At 38.4% G+C, this 23,636-nt stretch overlaps 1 protein-coding gene across 3 annotated transcripts in view; it reads left to right on the top strand.

Annotated features, from left to right (window-relative positions):
- cep112 (centrosomal protein 112) overlaps nucleotides 1–23,636 on the top strand; it is a 207,319-nt gene that overhangs the window by 40,283 nt on the left and 143,400 nt on the right. For all 3 annotated transcript variants that reach the window (XM_077230618.1, XM_077230619.1, XM_077230620.1), the window contains 7 exons: nucleotides 5,409–5,508; nucleotides 6,761–6,879; nucleotides 8,191–8,334; nucleotides 16,184–16,338; nucleotides 17,038–17,167; nucleotides 18,536–18,628; nucleotides 20,972–21,031. In XM_077230618.1, coding sequence (XP_077086733.1) covers nucleotides 5,409–5,508; nucleotides 6,761–6,879; nucleotides 8,191–8,334; nucleotides 16,184–16,338; nucleotides 17,038–17,167; nucleotides 18,536–18,628; nucleotides 20,972–21,031 — 801 coding nt within the window. The remainder of the gene's footprint in view (nucleotides 1–5,408; nucleotides 5,509–6,760; nucleotides 6,880–8,190; nucleotides 8,335–16,183; nucleotides 16,339–17,037; nucleotides 17,168–18,535; nucleotides 18,629–20,971; nucleotides 21,032–23,636) is intronic.

The following is a 23,636-nucleotide window of genomic DNA, read 5'->3' as shown; positions in this document are numbered from 1 at the left end:
GAGCTGTCCGTTGGTGGGCTCGTTTTCGTGTGCCATGTCATGTCCTCTGAGCCGTTGATCTCCATAGGGTCCTTTGAGATTTACAGACCCCTGGTTGTGACGCTGTTGTCCACCCTCACTGAGACAATGACCGACAGTCTTTGAACTCCCACTCGGACACAGGCGGCTTGCAGAAGGTCAGGCCATCAAAGGAGCTACAGCGCTCCCAACAAACGGCCAAACCACATCAGATAAAACACATTTCTGAAATGCCCCACCTTGAGCCCAGGCATCTTATCACCCACAGCTCAAGACTGGGAACAAGCCCAGCAGATCTGCTGTTTATTTGGAGCTCGCTAAATACGGGTTACACTTGGCTCAGTCCCGCTACAAAGGATTTCTGAATTCCTTGCGTTCATCAAAAGCCCGCACTGTGTTGCACAATGGGCGTATTGTTGTGGACTCGCAGAACCGGCCCGTTGGAGTCTGGGAGCCCACCGTAGAGGTCTTTGAGAGATGAGGGACAAGGTCATGAGTGAGTTCCTCGAGTCCTCTCAGATACTGGCAGCACTCATTCATGCTTCAGAGAGTCTGGAATGTTAACACTCAACGTGCTCCTGAGACGCATCAAAAAGAATACGTAACACTGTTTTCAGTGGAAAGATCACTCCATTTCACTCTCCATTTTTTATTTTTTTTACTTCAATGAGTGACTTTTGCATGTTTATTTTGCATATTCATTTGGTCTCTTTTTGCTGTTAAACATTTTTGCGAGTAGTGGTGGAGATTTTGATTAATCCAAAGTGACTCTTTTGAACCAAAAAGATTCATTCAGAATTAATTTTGTGTGTTCCCTCTTGGTTTCACTGTTTGCCTGCTTTCATCACTTTAGTTTTTCTTCTCGTTCTCCGAGTCGCTGATCTGAACAGCCGATCGGTGTGACCAAGTGCCATGTTACCATGTTCAATCAAGCAAAAAGATTTTCATTCATCCAAGTGACACTTTTGAACCAAAAAGAATCATTCAGAATCCTCCACTGGTTTGTTTAGTTAACCCCTTTGTAGTTTACATCATTACACCTGTAAATTAGTGTGTATTTGTGTGTTATGAGTGAGTCATTTAATAATTTACTCAATAGATTCATTCAGAATCATTAATGACAAAAACAGCCCTTTAAGGTCTTGGATTCTCTACCAGTGAACTGATGACCTGAATCAGGTGTGTTTGATTAGAGAGACATATGAAAAGAAGTGCACTGGTCTAATTAAAGGATTATTTCACTTCAAAAAAAAAAAAAATGTACTGATAATTTACACTCCCCCACGTCATCCAAGATATGGTTGAAGGTCCAAATGTGAGTTTCAGTGCAGCTTCACAGTCTCGACACGATTCCAGACGAGGAATAAAGGCCTGTTCACACCAATGACGATAACTAAAAAGATATAGTTCTAAAAATAGTTTTTGCGTAGAAGTAAGCAAATATAGTTATCATTATTGTTATCTTTATAGTTATCGTTCTTGGTGTGAACGGCCCTTAAGAGTCTTATCTAGCCAAACCATCGGTCATTTTCTAAAAAAACAAAACATTTATATACTTTTTAACCACTAATGCTCGTCTTGCACTAGCTGTGATGCGCCACACATTACGTAATCACGTTGAAAGGTCACTCGTGACGAAGGGGAAAAACTCCATGTCATTTTCTCTCCAATGTCAAAATCGTCCGAAATCGTTGTTTTACCTTTTATTTATTTTTTTATTTTTTTGTAAAGGGCGTTTGACTTAGTCTTTGCACGTTTGCTTTGTTGACACTACGTCGGTACTTCCGCCATGACTTCAGACGAGCATTTCTGGTTAAAAAGTATAGATATTTTAATATAAAAAATGAGCGATTGTCGAGGTAAGACTCTTATTCGACGTCTGGGATCGTGACGAGACTGTGAAGCTGCACTGAAACTCACATTTGGACCTTCAACCCGTTGGACCCCATTGAAGTCACAATATGGAGAAAAACCCTGGAACGTTTTCCTCAAAATCCTTCATATCTTTTCGACTGAAAAAAATTAAATAATACATGAACAAAGAGTAAATTGTCAGGAAATTCTCATTCTGAAGTGAAATAATCCTTTAAAGGATTAGTTCACTTTTTAAAAAACTTTTGCTGATAATTTACTCACCCCCATGTCATCCAAGATGTCCATGTCTTTCTTTCTTCAGTCGAAAAGAAATTAAGGTTTTTGATGAAAACATTCCAGGATTTTTCTCCATATAATGGACTTCATTGGGTACAAAACGGTCCAAGGTCCAAATGACAGTTTCAGTGCAGCTTCAAATGGCTTTAAACGACACCAGACGATGCATAAGGGTCTTATCTAGTGAAACGATCGGTCATTTCAAAAATAAATACAAAACTTTAAGTTTTATAAGCACAAATGCTCGCCTTGCTCTGTTCTGTGATGCACGTTCGTGACTCTCCTGTTCGAACTCCTTCATCAAAATGAACAAATCTTTTTTCGAGTCATTTCGTTCGTTGAACGAATCGTTTAAACTTTAAAGCCATTTGAAGCTGCACTGAAACTGTCATTTGGACCTTGGACCGTTTTGTACCCAATCAAGTCCATTATATGGAGAAAAATCCTGGAATGTTTTCATCCAAAACCTTAATTTCTTTTCGACTGAAGAAAGAAAGACATGGACATCTTGGATGACATGGGGGTGAGTAAATTATCAGCAAAAGTTTTTTAAAAAGTGAACTACTCCTTTAAATGTATTAGTACAATCCTTATTTAATTGCATATAGTATACGTCATATTTACACAGCCAAAACATGGACTATTCCTTCTTCCCTCATTTCTCTCATTGTTGTGAATCAAGAGTGATTCACATACTGAACTGAATGATCAAATGCCCCCTTTCATTCAGTCACTGTTGGTCAGCAGATCCCTGTTCACAAATGAAATACCTTGTTCATTCAGTACATTCACAAATGCCATGTCCCAGTTTGTTTAGTTTGTCCGTGAACAAGTGCCAGTCCATTTAGCACTGCTTCAAGTCATTCAGACCTTAAAACCATAGACTTGTTCAGTGAAGGGCGTATACATCCAGCAGGTCCAACAGTTGATATGCTATTCATATGCTAATGAATGCTAATGACATGCTATACTCAGTCTTTGAAAGCAGGGAGAAGCAAAGGGAGAGACTTCAGCGAGCGAAAAATATGTGAAGTGAATGATTTGTTTGGTTCCAACCAAAACACTACAACTTGTCAGTGGGGTCATGGGTGCGTCTCCTGGAGTGGTCTTCCTTCCCAGAGCATAATGTGAGATGTTTGTCATCCGCTGCTTTAAGCTTACGGTACTGTTACAGATAATATATTTAAGCAAAAAGCCTTTGCTGAAGAAACGGCCAAAAATGGGGATCTTGCCCCCCCCATCCGCTAAATGTCGGCTTCAAAGCAGCAAATTCCAGCATTCAGTGACGCAGGAGAGGGCGAGTTCCTTCATGGTCATGCTTGTGAATAAGAACATTATCCTCTGTAATCTGCAGCCAGCATTAGCTTGTCATATGGAAGCACCACAAACCTCTATTTAAACTCTGTTCCCACTGAAATGTATTTATGGCTCTTAGATTAGCTGGAAGGTCTGGAACATAAACGTTCTGTCATCTGTCGTCTCAGTGTCATGAATGCTGCTTGTTTGTAGTGTTGTTTTGCTAATGCAAGTATCACTATTGCTATTGCTCATGCTTAGAGTTAGTGATCTGAACAAACATCTAAAGGCTGTGACGCATCAAACCAACATCAAAAAACAATTGCAGACGAAAGTGTCGCTTGAACACACAGCGAAGGGCCAACTAGCATGTACGTTTTGAGCCTGTGTGAGATGAAATAACTTTCAATACCACCAGGTGGCAGTAGTCTATATTCGTCATTCAAAAACGGAAACTGAAATTAGGACTGCGAATAAACAAATCGTTACAATTTTGAATACGAGTCATATTAATCAGTTGGTCTTCATTTGCTTAATTTCTGATGGCCATGGCGTTATAAAAATCAAAAAACGACTGCAGACGAAAGTGTCGCTTGAACACACCGCAAAGACAACAGCCAAGGTAAGATGAAGATTTGAAATTATAAGAGCATTTTGTGTGTTCGCTCTTGGTTTCATTGTTTGCCTGCTTTCATCACTTTCGTTTTTCTTCTCGTTCTCCGGGTCGCTGATCTGAACAGCCAATCGTGTGATCTGTCTCACCAAGTGCCAATTTACCATGTTCAATCGAACAAAAAATTTTGATTCATCCAAGTGACTCTTTTGAACCAAAATGAATCATTCAGAATCCTCCACTGGTTTGTTTAGTTAACCCCTTTGTAGTTTACATCATTACACCTGTAATTTTTTTTTTTTTTTGTGGATTATGAGTGAGTCATTGAATCATTTACTCAATAGATTCATTCAGAATCATTAATGACAAACACAGCCCTTTAAGGTCTTGGATTCTCTACCAGTGAACTACGAGTGAAAAGCCCGTTACGAGGTCCAACTTGTGCGGACAGATGCTTAGCGCTGGACGAGGCCTTAACACAAACCCCAAACTTTAAATCTAGGAACTTGTCATGCACTATTTGTGACATATTTAGTAATTGATGTTCTGTTAATTTACTAAGTGATTGCACTTTTGGATTTTCACCTCATAGATGAATGAACCCCACAGAATAACATTGAAGAAGGGACCTAGATACCAGATATCACACAGTAACTACATAGCAGCCTAACATACACTCCTTAGCAACTGCACAGCAACACCATGACAACCTGGCACAAGTCACATTTTCTTCAGAAAAATGTATAAAGGCCCGTTCACACCAAGGACGATAGCGATAAAGATAATAAAGATATAGTTAAGATAATCGTTCTATAAAACACTGACAGCCAATCAGAATCAGAGAAGTTAATTGCCGAGGTCCAGAAAAATCCACCAGTGTTTGACAAGTCAAGCCCCTTTTCAAGAAAATGAATATGGAAGACAATCGTTCATACGGTGAGAAGTGTTAACGTTACCTCGGGTATCGACAACATTGTCTTGGTTCTTTTGAAGTTGCGGTGAAAAAGACTAGGTGTTGTTTTTATTCCACTATATTGACTACGTCGACTAAATTCACTGTGAGATTGTTAGCTCGATTACACTAGCTTCACTCAACACACAACATGCTGAGGACAATGGCTGGTTAAAGCCGTGTAAATGCAACAAGAACAGCAAAAACATGTTCAATGACGTTGAACCCACTTTGAAACCGCAGCGCGTGAGCTTAGAATAAACAGACCGTTATCGTTCGTTGGTGCGGACGCAAATATAGTTATCGTTATTGTTATCTTTAAAGTTATCGTTCTTGGTGTGAACGGCCCTTGAGTCTGGTTTGTGTGTTTTTCCTCAGATTTTGGACCGGAAGAACGGTGAGATTGATGAGTTGAAGAGCATGTATCGTGGGAAGCAGAAGGAGGCGGAGGAGACGGTTCGGAGGCTGGAGAAGAGAGGTGGGATCATAATCTATTATAACAATAATAAAATGGCCCTTAAAACATTGCTCAGAGGACCCAACAAAAGTCACTTTCACTTTGTCTCATTTACTTTCATACTAACTGACAACGTGCTAATTATTTATTGAGAGAACTCTTCAGTCAAATTATTCTTTATTAAAGTCCCACTGAAGGGCCTTGGAAAGCGCAACTTTGTTTGATGCGTTGACATAATTTCCCCTGAAAGGTGGGACATATTGAATGCCCCCCCCCCCCCTTTTCAAAGAGCCAATAGTGTTTAGTTTCCCTCACAGATTGCAGTCGTACATTGAAGTGAATCCGAGCGCTGATGATACGCTGATTCAAAAGTAGAAGTGTGAATAAAAATCCAGCCATTTCATTCTTACCCAACTTAACCGATTAAAACTGGAGCGTTTGAGCAACCCAACACACACTCCAACCATATTGCTCTGTGTATCAACGCTTGCTTCGGCCAGAGGGTGTTTATAGCAGAGGGGGCGGCGCTTCAGATTCTAGAGAGCATGTGATTGGACAGAAGAAGTCTGCGGTGATGTCATGAAAATTGTATTTTGTGTGCATTTGTCATTGTTTTGGAGCACACCAGCTTATTCAAGTCAGGCATTAACTAAACTTTAAGGGTACTTGGTAACTTCAGGAACAGCTGTGTACATGTTCAATTTTTGGGTTTCACTTTATTTTAATGGTCCCTTTAACACATTCTGTTGACTAGAACATGTTAACTACCTCTCATTTGAGTGTTAGTAGAGTATTAGTAGGGTTTGGGTTAGAATTAATTGACATGTAGTTGCAAAGTTGCTTATAGTCAGTATAATGTCTGTTGGCGAACATCGCAATAAAGAGTTTGCAGATATTAAGCAGACAGTCTACTAATGCTCTAATAAGAGTTAGTTGACATGTAGTTGCAAAGTTACTGATAGTCAACAAGGGACCATCAAAATAAAGCGTTACCCATTTTTGTTTTAAATTAACAACTCTAGCCTAAAATGTTAAAATCACTCACACAACTAACTTTTTATGGCTTGCTGCTATAATACACTCCACCCTAACGTGTATAACACTGAGATTATCTTGCTGTTTTCATACCTATTTTTACTTTTTTAAACTTTTATTATTATTATTATTTTTTGAGTCAAGAAGAATGGTGCTATAACTTGAGGGCGGCCTGGGGTTCGAGAAGACAGAGCGAGGCCTGAATGTTTGTGTCTGCCTCTCTCTCTCTCCCCTGTAGTTCAAAGCCTGCTGCGAGAGTCCCAGGTCATCCGACAGACCAAAGAGAAACAGATCAGCGAGCTGAAGAAAATGTCTGATCAAAGTGCTGAATCTCTGAAAAACCAATGGGAGAAGAAGGTAAGGAAGGGTTGAAAAGGCTCAGGTTTCCACAGGCCTGTCCCTCCTTTGAACACCGAACACTCAGTGAGTTTTTAGAGCTCAGCCAATCCCGCCTGAGTCTGAGAAAGTATCTCAAAAATCCATCTTCTTCTGAGTGCTCAGTAGATGTGTGTTTATTGCAGAGATAGAAAAGAAAAACTCACAAATTCTCTCTTTTTTTCCTGGAGAATCCGACCCTTCCTTTGTACAGGCTTTCGGTTGAAGGCTATCTTGCTTCAGGCCTTATAAAACATTCTCTTTGTTCTCGTTTTCTAAACGTAATATTCTGTAGGCCTCGTGTTCAGGGCTCAACAATAAGGAAGGCCAGATGGCAACGTGAGATCGTCTTAGGATCGCTAATTATCTGTTTTTAAGTCTCACAAACTTAAAAATTTCGTTTGCTTTGACATAATGAACATCATTGTGAATTGTGCTGATTTAACCCTTTGGTGCTCTTCGCGTGTCGGTCAAAAATGACAGAATTTTTTATTGTTTTTTATTTCATACTTTGTATTTTTAAGGGATTTTTTTATACTGTCGTAAATCTTAACTGCTTTAGAGCAACAGACTGAAGTTTGATCTCTTTTCAAAGACGACACTTGGCAGATTTTTGCTGAAGTGAAAAAAAGTTTTAAAAAGTAACATCATTTTACGTGTATTGTTATTAAAAATGCACAAATGAGTTGTTATAAATATTTATATGAGATACATATTTTCAAAATAAAGTTTTACTCTAAAACTGCAAGCAAAGCCATAAATCTAAACAAGTTGTGTTCAAAATTTGAGCTTGATTCTCAAAAAATGAGCTTCTAGTCAGATTTTGTTTTGCTGCAGTACCAAAAGTTCCCACTAGATGAAATTTATCTCCCATTAATTTCCAATGTACTAATTTTTGACCGCGAGGAGCACAATTGTGACCATTTTTATTTGAATCATGTCCATGATTTTTTTTTTGTGTACATATAGCAAGTGCCACCTTTACCAAGTTTTTTTTACCATTCCAATGAAGTAAAAAAAATTCTAAAAAAACAAAACTTAAAAGTTTTCGGTCAAAAATTACCGAAGAGAACCAGATATCGCCAGTGTAACATTATCTGGTTTTGTATCCAGTGGACAGTGGAGATTACAGAGTGCAACAATGATCACTCACTGTTTTTAGTGGCAGTTTTCTCCATACTTGAAACCACACTAGCATAAACCATTGCTTAAAGACTTAAGGGTCTTGAAAATGTAAATTTTTTTGAACGGGCACTTTTTGTCCCCCCATCCTGGTGTATGATTGGTTCATAGTTTCATGCTGCGGTGGCGGAGATGGAACAGGAGAAGTTTGAGATGCAGAAGCAGCACACAGACAACATCCAGGAGCTGCTGGAGGACACCAACCAACGGCTCGCCAAGATGGAGGCCGAGTACAGCGGCCAGAACCAGGCCACTGTGAGTGCACTCACACACACTTCAACACGCTTCAATGGAAACATGATGCAACTTAGAGATACATAGGGCCAGTTCTGCCACCACTATCATCTAATACGATTGACAATTAGAATACAGTTAGAATTGGCGGTATGGTTCTGTTCTGGGCAAGCCTAGCATGGATAAGAGCAGCAATAACTCCCCTTAGGGTAAGCAGAACAGAACCAACATGAATATATTGCAGATATCATCAATTCAAGATTTTAAAATACAACAGAATTCGAGAATTTATTCTGATTCAAGGTGGAATCATAATGCCGAATTCTTACTGGAGACAGGTGGAGCTGGGGAGGGAGGAGGGTAATAATCTCCTGAGAAACGCGATAGCTGCTGATAACACTGAAGGAGCTTATATATGTATACAGTGATAGGCATCGTATTCCTATAGGTGGACGTGGAACAGATGAGAGTCAGCTTGACTAACGTGATCTGCCAGAACTGACGCCGTGCTTGATATTTACTAAACAGGTACTTCCAAAAAAGCACCGATCGGAGAGGAAAGTTCTGCGCGTGATCTACTGACGACACAAATTAAAGAACAAAGACGCAGTCGGATCATTTCCATAATGACCAACGTAATCTACTACTTAGCTTCTGGTTTAAGACTGGTTTAAGGGTGGTAAATAATGGCGCACACACCAGTGAATTGACGAGCGCAAACTTTAGTAAATCACCTAAAAATATTACCGATTCGAAAACCTTTTACTGGCCATGTACGACCAATCATTCTCGTCTGCATTCGTGTTTTATGTAGAGGTATGTTTCTTTGTCTTGTTCTTTCCTCCTCTTCCCTCACCTTGTAAACGTCGTCTTGTGTGTGCGTTCGGGGTGTGCCTGAAGCAAAGCATGCCTTATATGCTTGGTTTGAAGTTGTCCCACTCGTGACTGGAGCATAAGATGAGCCGGGACACGCGTCAGACCGTGACTGAGGCCTAATGAGTTTAGCTTGTTACAAATTAGCATTCAGCGGCTGTCATACAGGTAAAGGCACGCGGCCTGTCAGCAGGCCTGAATTTACAGGACTTCAAATGCATGCCGACCCCACAGAGTATGACCCTTCTTTAATAATTAAACACAGCACATTTCCAGGCAGGGCCCCAGATGAAAGGCCCTTCTGTCATTGGAAATTAGGTTCTCCCGTTCTGTTGGTTTAAGCTGACCTCAGCAACCTCTCCACCCGAACCCCCCCCGCCTCTTGTCTTACCTCTTCTCTCCTCATAGGCTGCTGTTGTCAATATGTCAGCTGAGGTGAGATGCTGTGTGTTGTTTCTACTTTGCGTTTGATGTCTCAATACTCTAGCCTTTGAAAGCCTTTGTTTATCTTTCATTCTTTCATCATTCTTTTGTGGGGCACACTCCAACGCCATCCTTATTTCTCAAAAAAGCTCTTCAAAGCTACGTGGAGTCACATCGGCCAGCGTTTCACATCTTCTGAATGGGCGAGATTGGGGCGCCAACGGGTGCTTGTCGGTTTACCTGGCTTCTTCTTGCTTGGGAGAGTGTCAGAAGTTGGCACAACTGTTCTTTTCCCTCGCTCTGCTTAATATTCCCAACACTCATTGTTGGCCAAGTTTTGATGCGCCAATGTAAGAGCTCAATAGAGGAAACAACATTGAATATTGATGACAAGATTCATATTCATCACATTTGGGACTCAATGGAGATTGATGACTTGCATTGATGTCATAGCACAAACTCTACCTGAGAGATGTGAACATACTGAGTGCATCAGCCACCAACCTCCGTTTGTCAAATATGCTCTATAATCATAACAGTACAGCCACTTGATGCACAAATATTAAGGGAGTTATAAAATGATATAAGGTCAAAGAAGTAATTAATATAGTCCACATTAAAATAACAAATGTGTTGTCTGACGGAAGTGGTTAAAGTTCAGGGCTGGTTGCTGGTCAAATACATTTTAGGAATGAACCATCATTGTCAATATTGTATCCTCAACCAAGACACATGTAACTAAACAGTAAATGGTTGCCCTGTTCTATACACACTATTTTTAACACAAGAACAACATGGCCATCTGTAATTTGAATGTAAAAGGCTTCTGGTGACATCCATTTCCAGTTATTTTAGCTATACATAAACAGTCTTTTATACTGCTTGATATTACAAACTATTTCAATTTATTACCGTAATCATAAAATAGCTTAAATATATATATATATATATATATATATATATATATATATATATATATATATATATATATGTGTGTGTGTATAAAATTGCTTACTTCCACATTGCAAAATAACCTGGATTTAATACATATCTGACGTACGTTTTGGTTTCCTTGGTTTCTGTTTATATCCTCACTTGTTTCTGTAGTTACTCATGATTATCATCTTTTTTAGTTCCATGTTTTGGAATCATCTTCATCTTTTACCATCTTTTTTAGTTCCTTTTGGTTTTGTAGGTTGTTGTTGACATATAGCTTGGTTTCTGGTTTATTGGTTTTGATTGTAAATAAAGACGGTTTATCAAAGATTATTTGTCTTCTCCTTGCGTGTCTAACCACGTTATAAACCATGAGGCGTTCAGTGTAGATCTGTTACAACACGACTACAGTCACTCCCGATGTAGACAGTGTTAAGCCAGGACAATTGTGTGTTTATATATATATATATATATATATATATATATATATATATACTGTATATGTGTGGCACAGAATCAACAAAGTGCTGAAAACATTCCTTTTCAACATTTTGGTCCATATAGTCATGATAGCATCACGCAGTTGCTGCAGATTTATCAGCTGCTCATCCATGAAGTGAATCTCCCGTTCCTCCACATCCCAAAGCTGCTGTATTGGATTGAGATCTGGTGACTGGTGAAACCAGCTTGAGATCATTTGAGTTTTGTGACATGGCCTGTTGTCCTGCTGGGAGAATCCATCAGAAGACGAGGACACTGTGGTCATACAGGGATGGACATGGTCAGCAACAATACTCAGGTAGACTGTGGTGTTTAAACAATGCTCGATTGGTAATAAGAGGCTCAAAGTGTGCTGAGAAAATATATAACACACCATTACAGCACCAGAACTGCGGATACATGGCTGGATGATCCATGCTTTCATGTTGTTTACACCAAATTCGGAGCCTACCATCTGAATATCTGAATATTGCAGCAGAAAACCAGACTCATCAGACTAGGCAACGTTTTTCCAATCTAGTGTTCAGTTTTGGTGAGTGTGTGTGAAATGTAGCCTCAGTTTGACTGAACTCTTAATGCTTGAATGATGAGACTGCCTGAATGGAGAATATATAAGGAATGATCCTTTTTCCCAAAGCAAAGCACAAGCAATATTCTTGCACCTTCTGATACAACACAAAGCAAACATAATGACATTCGCATTGTCTTTCTTATTACCTATTTATCTATTCAGTATTCACCAACACGGCAGGGCTGTTAGTCATTTCACATGCAAAGAGCTTTGCCAGTCTAAGTTGCCACATAAAAATGAAATGACAATTTTTTGCTAAAAATAAACTTGATAATAAGACTTAGAATATGCCGCTATAAAATCTAGCAGATTAACACGGTTTGAGTCAACAAAATGTCAGCTTGAAAGGAGAATGAGATATGCTTTTAGTTTCTCTTTGTTCGGGTCGAGTATTCCTAAAACAATTGTTGATCCGTATCTTCAGAGATGATACAGTACGTGTGTAGAAAAGCACATACATTCTTTGGTGGTGTATGCGATTTAATAGGGAACATCCTCCTGGCCACTGAGACGTGCTCTCAGAAGAGGGCATGTGTGATTGAAAGGATAAAGACGTGTCCCATGTCACCTGCGGGTTTGACTGTAAGAGACGCCTTATCACAATCTCAATCACTGTTACATCAGCAGCTGTTTTTCACTGACTCTTAGAGTATTTTGATATGTGTGATTGTTTACTTAAATTGGTTTAAAAAGTTTACTTAAAATATTTTTTTGGTAACACCAAATTTATTTTACAGTGTCCTTGTTACATGTTACATGTCTTTACCATAGTAATAACAGTAAGTTATGCATAATTACATGCAACTAACCCTCAACCAAACCCTAATCCTACCTTAACCCTATAGTAAGTACATGTATTTGCTTAATATTACTCAGTACTTAAATATATAATTACACTGTAACAATGACACCTTTAAATAAAGTTTAACCAATTTTTTTTAACCGGTAACACTATATTTTACACTGTCCTTGTTACATGTTACACGCACTTACCATAGTAATAACAGTAAATTATGCAGAATTACATGCAACTAACCCTCAACCAAACCCTAATCCTACCTTAACCCTATAGTAAGTACATGTATTTGCTTAATATTACTCAGTACTTAAATATATAATTACACTGTAACAATGACACCTTTAAATAAAGTTTAACCAATTTTTTTTAACCGGTAACACTATATTTTACACTGTCCTTGTTACATGTTACACGCACTTACCATAGTAATAACAGTAAATTATGCAGAATTACATGCAACTAACCCTCAACCAAACCCTAATCCTACCTTAACCCTATAGTAAGTACATGTATTTGCTTAATATTACTCAGTACTTGAATATATAATTACACTGTAACAATGACACCTTTAAATAAAGTTTAACCAAATTTTTTTAACCGGTAACACTATATTTTACACTGTCCTTGTTACATGTTACACGCACTTACCATAGTAATAACAGTAAATTATGCAGAATTACATGCAACTATCCCTCAACCAAACCTTAATCCTACCTTAACCCTATAGTAAGTACATGTATTTGCTTAATATTACTCAGTACTTGAATATATAATTACACTGTAACAATGACACCTTTAAATAAAGTTTAACCAAATTTTTTTAACCGGTAACACTATATTTTACACTGTCCTTGTTACATGTTACACGCACTTACCATAGTAATAACAGTAAATTATGCAGAATTACATGCAACTATCCCTCAACCAAACCTTAATCCTACCTTAACCCTATAGTAAGTACATGTATTTGCTTAATATTACTCAGTACTTGAATATATAATTACACTGTAACAATGACACCTTTAAATAAAGTTTAACCAATTTTTTTTAACCGGTAACACTATATTTTACACTGTCCTTGTTACATGTTACACGCACTTACCATAGTAATAACAGTAAATTATGCAGAATTACATGCAACTATCCCTCAACCAAACCCTAATCCTACCTTAACCCTATAGTAAGTACATGTAGTTGCTTAATATTACTCAGTACTTAAATATTGTTACAGTGTAATTATATGACACCTTAAAATAAAGTGTAACCTGTTTTTCCTACCCACTTTCCCCTACCCAGTGTTCGAAGTATGATTCAGAAAATGGAAATGATCCTGAAGCAAGTGCTGTTTTTTTAACAGTGGGATGGGTAACTATGCAGATTCTTGAATGGCTCAGACGATTGTATGTGCGTGTGCCATCAGGGTCAGTGTATTAATTACAAGAGTGCGTCATAGCACAAGTCTTACCCTTTCAGATCATGCCGCATTTCACACTGGGAGTTGACAAAGGCCTATTTTCCAGCGTTTAGATGCTGACGTCGCCATCAGAAAGCTGTGCTTTTCAACACTGGCCACTTTCATCATCTGAACTATGTATCTTCAATCAATAATCTGTCATCAGTCATATCAGCCTGCATTCCACCCGCCACGCACAGGACAGTGGCCTCCATTAACGATGAGACGCGAGTGTGTGTGTATGTGTGTGTCTGAGCGCTGTCTGGTTTTGCTTTAACAGCTTTTGCTGTCCCATGGAAAGTTTCCCCCTTCCTGTATTTAATCAGATACGCTTGTCTCATTTTCAAATGAAGACCATCCTAGATCCTAGATGTTCTTTTTAGGGCTGAGCTATGCTTTAATGCTGGTCTGCCTCACATGTCTTTTTTATATTCAATCCCAGCATGCTCTGGGTTGTGTTAAAGAACAGAGGCCCACAGGTGCATCAGATTTGAAAGATGATCTTTGAAGGTGGATGAGGATGGTGTGGTGGCCATGAATGCTGTTAGAAAGCTGTTTAAGCTCAGTGTTACTGAACTGTTCAACTTTCAGTATCACATCTACAGAAGAATTCCTCATTCAGGAGGTCTCTGTGTTGGGAAGCTACTGTGAAGCTGTAAGATACAAGCGACTCATAATTAGGGATTCACAGATATGAATCTTTTGGCCGGTACTGATAACAGATATTTCTTTAAATTTGAAAGCCGATGACTGAAATATATATATATATATATATATATATATATATATATATATATATAATATTACTTTTGAGAGCCTGATTACAAAAACAAAAGTCTCACCATTAAAATCCATGACCCAAACACAATTATAATTCTTATAAGTTCTCATTATAACTTTATGTAGCTTATATGACAGACATGCACTGCACATCTTTGCACTTTACTGTATTTTCCTTTTTGAAGTGATTCCAATCATATTTCAAGCAATTCAAAACCATCATATTGAACAGTGCGCATCTGAAGTGTTTCAGCTGAAGGAAATAACACATTATTTATCAGCTTTAATATATCGGACAAATGTTCTTATAAGGTCGATAACGATAATGTTGAAAATCAACATATATCGCCCGATACCGATATGTTGGCCGATATATCGTGCATCCCTATATTTTTAAACGCTATCATTTTAAAGTAGTTCAACAACACTCAAACTACACTTTTGAGCCACGTTGGTTATGATAATAACTACTGAAAAACAGCTAACTGCATTGACGCTATGTAAGAGGGCCATAACTTTTGCAATAAAAAACTATTTATTTATTTACTTATTTAGTGACAGAATTAAACTTGAACAGATAGATTTACATTCAAAAACAAAAAATACTAAAAATCGGTGGTGAGTAAAAGCATTAATCTAAATATTTTTTTCTACATGAACATAAGTGCAACATTTTGTTTAATATTTGTTGTTACTGTACTGAACTAACCCTGAACTAAATTAAAGGTACAGTTCACCCAAAAATGAAAATGTTGTCATCATTTACTTTCCCTCATGTTCTGTACATGTTCAACTCATGTTGTTCCAGACAGTTTAACCAGACAGTTGACGGTATTCATTGACTTCCATATATATATATATATATATTTTTTTTACGATTTTCAATTTTGGCTGAACTATCCCTTTAAGCTAAATAATTACACAACTGTCTACTGTAGAGCTGCTTTATAGCAGAACATTTGTTTAATAATTGATGAATTTTGCAACTTTAACACTATTTTCACGTTTATCACTGAAGTTTCTTATATTGTGTAAAGCACTATATTAAAACCACTATAGATACAGTACTGTATAGTAAAACTTTTTTTTTTTTTTTCAAGGTTTGCATTCTCGAGCACTGTTGCACTGTTGTTGTGCGGATGAGCGGCCGGAGTGCATTAAGGGTTTTCTGTTAGAACGGTGTCATGTTAGCGGCCCCTAAGTTAATAACTAATGATCTTTGCAATGGAAGTGAATCAATCCAAACTAACTTTAGCTGGACAATAACTTTATTCTAGAGCTGCTGTAAAGCCAAACAATCTCTTTTACTGTAATTTCCTATTATCACTGTAAAGCTGCTTTGAAAAAATCCAGATTGTAAAAAAGCGCTATATAAATGAAAGTGTCTTGACTTGACTTGATTAAAGAAATGTTTTGCAGCCATAGAAATCTGTGAATCTTTTTTTGATCTGTAATATTTTTTGATGAGCTGATTAATTTGTATGAACTGTTTGTCTCTTTCTCTTATCATTATTTTTCTGTGTGGCTCCTCTAGGAGCAGATGGTGCACGAGCTAGAGTCAAGGGTGAAGCAGCTCTCCGTGGAAGTGAAGAACGGGAACCTTCTTCGGCAGAAGGTCACACAGGAGAAAGCCGAGTTAGAGATTCATATCGCCTCTATCAGCGCTGAGCTACAAGAGGCTAACCACAGGTACGAGAAATCCTGACATGCTCAGATGCGACTGATCGCAGGTGCAGAGATTTGATGTAACCGATATAAAGGCTTCTTAAACACACCTGACATCAATCCTTAACCTATGATGCAGTCCCACAATTCATTGCAGGTATTGAATTTTTAAGGCCAAGTCATTTGGTGAGGTCAATTTGTAAAGAAAGACTACACGTCTGCGCATGTATATATTCAAACGTGCATAGTTATAGACTGAACACGTAATACGCATGTGCACGCCGTCAGTGTTCTCACAGATTCACGTTTTTAAAGTTTACGTGGAGATGATAACGTTTTTCAACATTTTTGTGAGCTTGCACCTTGGAAGCTGTTTCAGGGTTTGCGTTCTCGAGCCGCAAGGCACTGTTGTTGTGCGGATGAGCGGCCAGAACACATTAAAAGTTTTCGGTTAAAACGGTGTTGTGTAAGTTAATAACTAATGATCTTTGCAACGGAAGTGAATCAATCAAAACTAACTTTAGCTGGACGATAACTTTATTCTAGAGCTGCTGTAAAGCCAAAACAATCTCTGTTACTGTAATTTCCTATTATCACTGTAATGCTGCTTTGAAACAATCTATTTTGTTAAAAGCGCTATATAAATGAAGGTGACTTGACTAGAGAAAATCTTAATTCAAAGAGGTGGAGAGTTTGTGTGTGGTGATTGTGTGTGTTCTTCAGGGCCATGTCCCTGCAGATTGAGATGGAGCAGATGAGAAACCAGCATGAAGACTCGCTGCAGAAACAACAGGCCAGACACAACGCAGACATGAGCCACTTCCAGCAGGAACACACACTCTCTGCAGCCAAGGTATCTTTACTCACCTCTCACACCTTACACATGCTTTACTCACTTTTATTTCCTATGGTAGTCGACAGATTCACTTTTACTGAACCGTTAAGTGAGTTAACTTTCTGATATACAAGCTTAGGAATGATTCCTGGGGCCAGTTGCATAATTTTAGACATTATGTTTAGACAGTGTCTTAAGATCTAGTATGACCCACTAGCAGTTAGTCAAGGGATGGTTAGTCTTACCTTCCGTTACCAAATTAGGCCAATCTATGTTTTTATGTAACTGACTTAAAAGAATTTGATGACTAACTTGTAAGGCTAGTCTTAGTGGTTTATGCAACCAGCCACAGATGTACTACTGTAGCATCCTAACCCGAATGGAGTGACTGAACTTAAATTTAACTATATTGTTACTCACATGAAGTATAAATGTAACATTAGGACATATTAGGACTTTTAAGATATTCTAACAACCACAAAAATGCACAGTACACACAAATATTAGGTGTTTTTCTGTCCTACAAAAAGTATATGTTTCTTTGTAATGATTCCCTGAACTTGTCAAAAAAAAAAAAATGTTTATTCATCTGTGCTATTAGTCTACATCTGGGAGAGTTTATTGACCATTCTTCCACTGAATGAGAAAACTATAACCCATTTCACACAGCAATTACCGTAAAATTGGCAGAACGACTTTACCGGTAAATTCAAAAATACGCTGTTCACACAAGCAACAGTGTTCTGGCTTTTTACCGGTAACAGACATTCACACATCAGTAACAAAATACCGGTAAACTCTGTGATGATCTCATTAACCGGAAGTTTAAATGCCTTGTTTCTGAAGAAAGCTCGTTATTTTATCTATTTTAGTTCAAATGACTTAAGAATGAACAGTACTTCTTCAGCATTTATTAATCTTGGTTAATTTTAATTTCAACATTTACTAATACATTGTTAAAATCAAAGGTTGTATTTTTTAAGATTAGTTAATGCACTGTTAACGCACGTGAACAAACAATAAACTGCTGGCTTTTTATTAACTAAAAGTATAAAAAGTATACTTGTATAACCTAAAAAGTGTGCCAATTTAGTCCCAAGTATTGAAATAGTTCACATGCAAATAATACTAGTACACCTGTTTCCTTTACTGTAGACCTGGACAATATACTCACACTTTTATATATATACACTCAAATGAACCTGAGGTATGCTTCTCTTTTGTAAGGGGTATTCTTGCTGTCTACTGAGGGGTCTTTGCATCAGGAGGATGTTTGTGATGACTATGCGGGCTAATCAGTCAGCTCACTAGCTTTTGGAACGGAGACAATCTTTTTAAGTTTATGGTTTCATAGCATTTTGTGAATGTAGTTTGTGTTTCTGTCAGGCATCGGAGGTGATTGAGGATTTGGAGCAGACTGTGATTCTCCTGAAACAGGAGATTCAGGAGACTGAAAACAGGAGACAGAGACAGCTCAGGGTCAGTAGCTCACACACTCTTCACACACTGACAGAGACATCACGTTATCTTTGGTTCCCTGTCAGTCGGTCACTCTCGACTTACGTCGTGACCGACGAATAGGAATCTCGCTAGAGAGGCCAATCTACTTCGAGTGAAACTAAACGAGCCAATGCGCATTGCACAATCATCTGCATCAGCTGTTCAGCCTCGCAGCGCGGGTATATAACAAGCAGCAGGAGCGATCGCACTTCAGCTTTTTGCTGAGGAGCTGAGCGTTTCGATGCTTTTCTCTTCAGTGAAGCTGTTTATACTAAACGAGCAAGCTCTCCAGGAGGATCTCTCACGTCTGGTGCGGGCGATACAGCGTGGCAGTGGGATCGACTTCTTTCTCTCTCTCTCTCTTTCTGTCTTTTTGTGTCTGCACACTTCCCTGTCTGTGTTCGCCACGACCTTTCCCCTGCGTGCTTCAGCACCAAGGAGAGCAGTCCCCTGAAAGAGCTTACACGGGTAAAGCGCGTCTTTTTAAAGATGTCACACTAGCTGTGTGTTTCTGGATGCGGTCATTACATGGGATCGCGAGCACTGCGTCGTGTGTCTGGTCATTGAACATGCTGATGCCGCATTCGTGGATGAGTCATGTACCCATTGTGGAAAGATGGCGCACGTCAAGAGTGACTGACTGATAAGAAACGTCTCGGTTACGTATGGGTCAAATATAGCACTACAAGGTCCTGCCCTAAACGGGTAGAAGCGCTGAGAGCACCCTTATTGCTCCAGAGTGAAAAACCTGTTGAGACCTCCAACACCCTTGGCCCGGATGTGGCGGAGCGTCCGGCGCCAGCCCTTTAACAGTTGAATCCTTGAGAACCGGGTCTGGGCTGGGTCCGATATGTGTATTATGTATATATGCAGTGCAACCTTCGGGCTAGTCCATATGTGTATCTCTACATTACTCCTTCTGGGAAGAATCCGCACCGTTCTCCTTCCTAACAGAAAGGGCACGCTTTCCCAGTGTTATCCAATAATCCCACTGTATGGGTTATCACGGAACAACAGTGACAGATACACTGTGGCACTTTGGTAGGGATTCCTTTTCGTCGGTCGCGACGTACGTCTAGAGTGACCAACTGATAGGGAAAAGAGGCATATGTCCCATCGCCACATCTGCTGTGACCCACCGGGGCGGCCCATCGGCTCGGCTCCTCAGCAAAAAGCTGAAGTGCGATGGCTCCTCCTGCTTGTTATATACCTGGGCTGCGAGGCTGAACAGCTGATGCAGATGATTGTGCAATGTGCATTGGCTCGTTTAGTTTCACTTGAAGTAGATTGGCCTCTCTAGTGAGATTCCTAATCGTCGGTCACGGCGTACGTGTCAGTTACCTCCTTCAGGGAACGAGGGTTACCATAAGTAACCGGGACGGTATAGTGGATGTTTATACTGCTGGTTGCCCTCATTACTGGTGGGATTCACAGTTAACACAGTAACACACACAGTAACGTACATCTGGTTGCTGTATTTCATAGGGCCAATCCACTGACTTAATTTCCATTTACAGTCACTGCATCACATCACTGCTTATTTGCGTAATGTTAAAAGTCCAAATCAGATTTTGCTGCCAACTCTCAATTAAAACTAATAACCAATTGCTTTGTCTTGCAAATCATGTAATTCCGTCAGTGTGAACGACTCAATGTACCTCAGGATGTCAGTTCATCGGTTCATATTATTCCAGAGAAATCAAAATGGTCTTCATAATATTTTTGCCAGTGTGTAATAACTTGCTTTTCCCCTGAAGCTCTTTTCTTTATTGTCAGACGTCACAATGTCACCATTTGTCAAACCCTTTCCAAACCCTTTATCACCATTCAATAAAATCCCCATGGATAAAATCAAAACTGACATTTTTTCCTCACTCAGAAATCAGCCAGTAAAATTGTTTGCGATTGTCGTTCCATGTTGGCTTTATGTGTGAATGAAAATTATTGATTATTAGGCTGTCAAACATAACTGCTCAAAACAAGTGAGGACAACTCCTTATTTATTTGTCTGTTTATCTGTTTTGTTTTGCTTTGCTTTCTTATGCTTTGGTTTGGTTTGGTTTGGTTTGCTTTGTTATGTTTTGCTTTGCTTTCTTATGCTTTGGTTTGGTTTGGTTTGGTTTGCTTTGTTATGTTTTGCTTTGCTTTCTTATGCTTTTTGTTTGCTTTCTTATTTTTTTGTTTGTTTTTGTTTGCTTTGCTTTGTTTTGCTTTGCTTTCTTTTATTTTAGTTTATACTTTAATATAATTTAATATATATTTAATATAATTAGATGTGATGTGTGTGATGTGATGTGATTTGTTTTGTTTTGTTTTGTTCAGGACCAAGAGAATAAGATGCAGCAAGAGATAACAGATCTGCAAAACAGCACTGTCAAAAAGGTAATACATTTAATCACAAACTCTGTACAATATTATTAAAAATAGGATATTGCTTATTTATAAGTGTTTGGACATGTCATTATTTGTGCTGCCCTCGATTGAATATTTGGTCGACTAAAGGCGGGCATACACTGTGTGATGTCTGTGCGATTTCAGTAAGGTTTCCTACTCACACTGAACTAGTAGATCGCATGCGATGTAAAGCCAAATCTCGCGTTGTATGTGCTCACTCTATACAGCCCGATCATCGAGCTGCGACTGCTCACACTATACGGTCCGATCATCGAGCTGCGACTGCTCGCACTATACGTGTGAAATATGTGCGATAAACCCCGGTGCCGGGTTGCGCCAATAAACCATGACATCATGTATCCAGAGATATTGTCAAAACAAGCATCAGCTATCAATAGGGTTGGGCGGTATTACGGTAATATCGTATACCGCGGGGTCTTAAAATAGCAACGGTATCAGTTTCAATACCGTCATTACCCGCACTTATATATAATATATAAATATAATTTATTCAATGCCTAAAAATGCTTATGTAGTTGTCATCAAGTGACAGTGTGGAGGAGAAAGAGAGAGAGAGAGAAGGGAGAGGCGGTAAATACTGACGAGGCAATTTGTAAATGTTGCAATAAAAAAGGTGACCGCGAGAGATGGAAACACCTCTAACCTAATGTCGCATCTCCGAAACAACCACCCCCTCACTGCTGTGAGGATGCATTTTGCCCCGAGTTCATTAAATAAGCACATTAGTTTATATTTGTTAAAATATTATAATGTTGTTTTTTTTTTACGTTGATAATGAAAACTAAACAGCACGAGTAAGATGGGATGCATCAGGAGTCAGACATTGACCACTTAATTAAGTTTCATTTTGTAAAAGGCCTTTCTTTAAAGTGAATTTCGTTTTGTATAAATTGTATTTTAATTTTAATATTTTTTTTATCAACCAATTGCCCTGGACTTAATAAATAAGAATCAAATATAGCAGACAACATAATCATGACCGCGCCGCGGTCACTTGCATTGAAATCTCATCATAAATTAACCGAAACTCAGTGTATGTCTCACAGACATGAATATATAAATAAAGCTTGAAATTTCATTAAATGAACAATTCAAAACGAAAAGAAATAGGCCACTCGCTGATTATTTAATCCATGATGTGTATTTCTCTCTCTATGCGCGTTCATACGGAAATGGCGATCATCAAATTCATTAAACGAAACTATTCAAAACGAAAAGAAATAGGCTAGCCTACTCTCTGATTATGTAATCCATGATGTGCATTTCTCTCTATCGTTCACTATGGAGATGGCGATTCGTCAATTTCTTTAAACGAAACAATTCAAAAGGAAAAGAAATATAGGCAGCATACTCTCTGACTAATCCATGATTTCTCTCTATATGCGCGTTCGCTACGGAGATATCAATCGTCAATTTCTTTAAACGAAACAATTCAAAACGAAAAGAAAAAGGCTAGCCTATACCTTCTGATTATGTAATCCATGATTTGCATTTCTCTCTATATATGCGCGTTCACTAGGAGATGGCGATCGTCAACTTAATCTTTGCAGCATGGACAGAAAAGTTGTATTAATAAAAATCAATGGACGCGTGTCACCGGATTTACAAATGCATTTCTTGCTTGTTGCTTGTTAATTTAATTTAAATTAATTAATAAAATGAATACTTTAATTGTCATCATTAAAATAATTAAATATTATTAAGTGTCCCATTTTTGCTCATTTATAAATAGTATTTATATCTCCACCCCCTCGGCACCTGGGTTAAAAAATTATTTGGCGCCACCATATTATAACGGCCCACGTATTAAAAATAGTCTAATAGTCTAAATAGCACTCCGCCTCATATTACATTTAATGCCGTCAGCCGGGATCAGACACAACGTGCACGGGTTGGCCTTGATTTTTTTTTTTTTTTTTTTTTTGCCCCATCTGGTATTCAGTTTCTGAACGGTGTAGGCACAAGCCAACAGTTTGGTGACGCTGTCTGAGCCTTATGTCATAATTTTTAATTAGTCACGGTAATACCGTATACCCCGGTACAATAGGTAAAATATCAAAATTTGGATACCGCCCAAGCCTAGCTATCAATATCAAGAGTATTTAGCATTTCCAATGTATGTATTATGTTATTATTAGTATTATTGTATTATTATTAGGGAAGGTCTACTTTTATTATTAAATTTACAGGCTATTATAATTAATTTGCCACGCAATAATTGTATAGCGCATCCCCGCATAACCGACATGCTGTGAAGATTAGATAGAAGCTCACTCCTCATCATTGACAGTTGTCTAAAAACATTTAGGCCGATTACAATGAATTATAGGCCTGAAAATTATAAACAGCTTTTTTTAAAAACAGTATGTTTAACCCTAGCATTTAACAAATTTAATAAAAGAGGCACGGCAGCTACATCGCAGGTGGCTTGGGAGACGTGGGTAATATATGCTTTATCCATTTTGCAACATGAACTGGAGGTAAACAACAGTAATTTGAAGCTAGTTTGATATCTATAGAACTTAAAAATTTCGTTTTCTTTCTTGCTGCATTAAAGATGAAATGGGTAAAC

The sequence above is a fragment of the Siphateles boraxobius genome, unplaced genomic scaffold, assembly GCF_051911475.1.
Source record: "Siphateles boraxobius isolate OS27281-9 unplaced genomic scaffold, OSU_SipBor_1 15, whole genome shotgun sequence".
NCBI lineage: Eukaryota > Metazoa > Chordata > Actinopteri > Cypriniformes > Leuciscidae > Siphateles > Siphateles boraxobius.
Note: the sequence above shows the minus strand (reverse complement) of the source record. Positions and strands in the feature narration are given on the sequence as shown.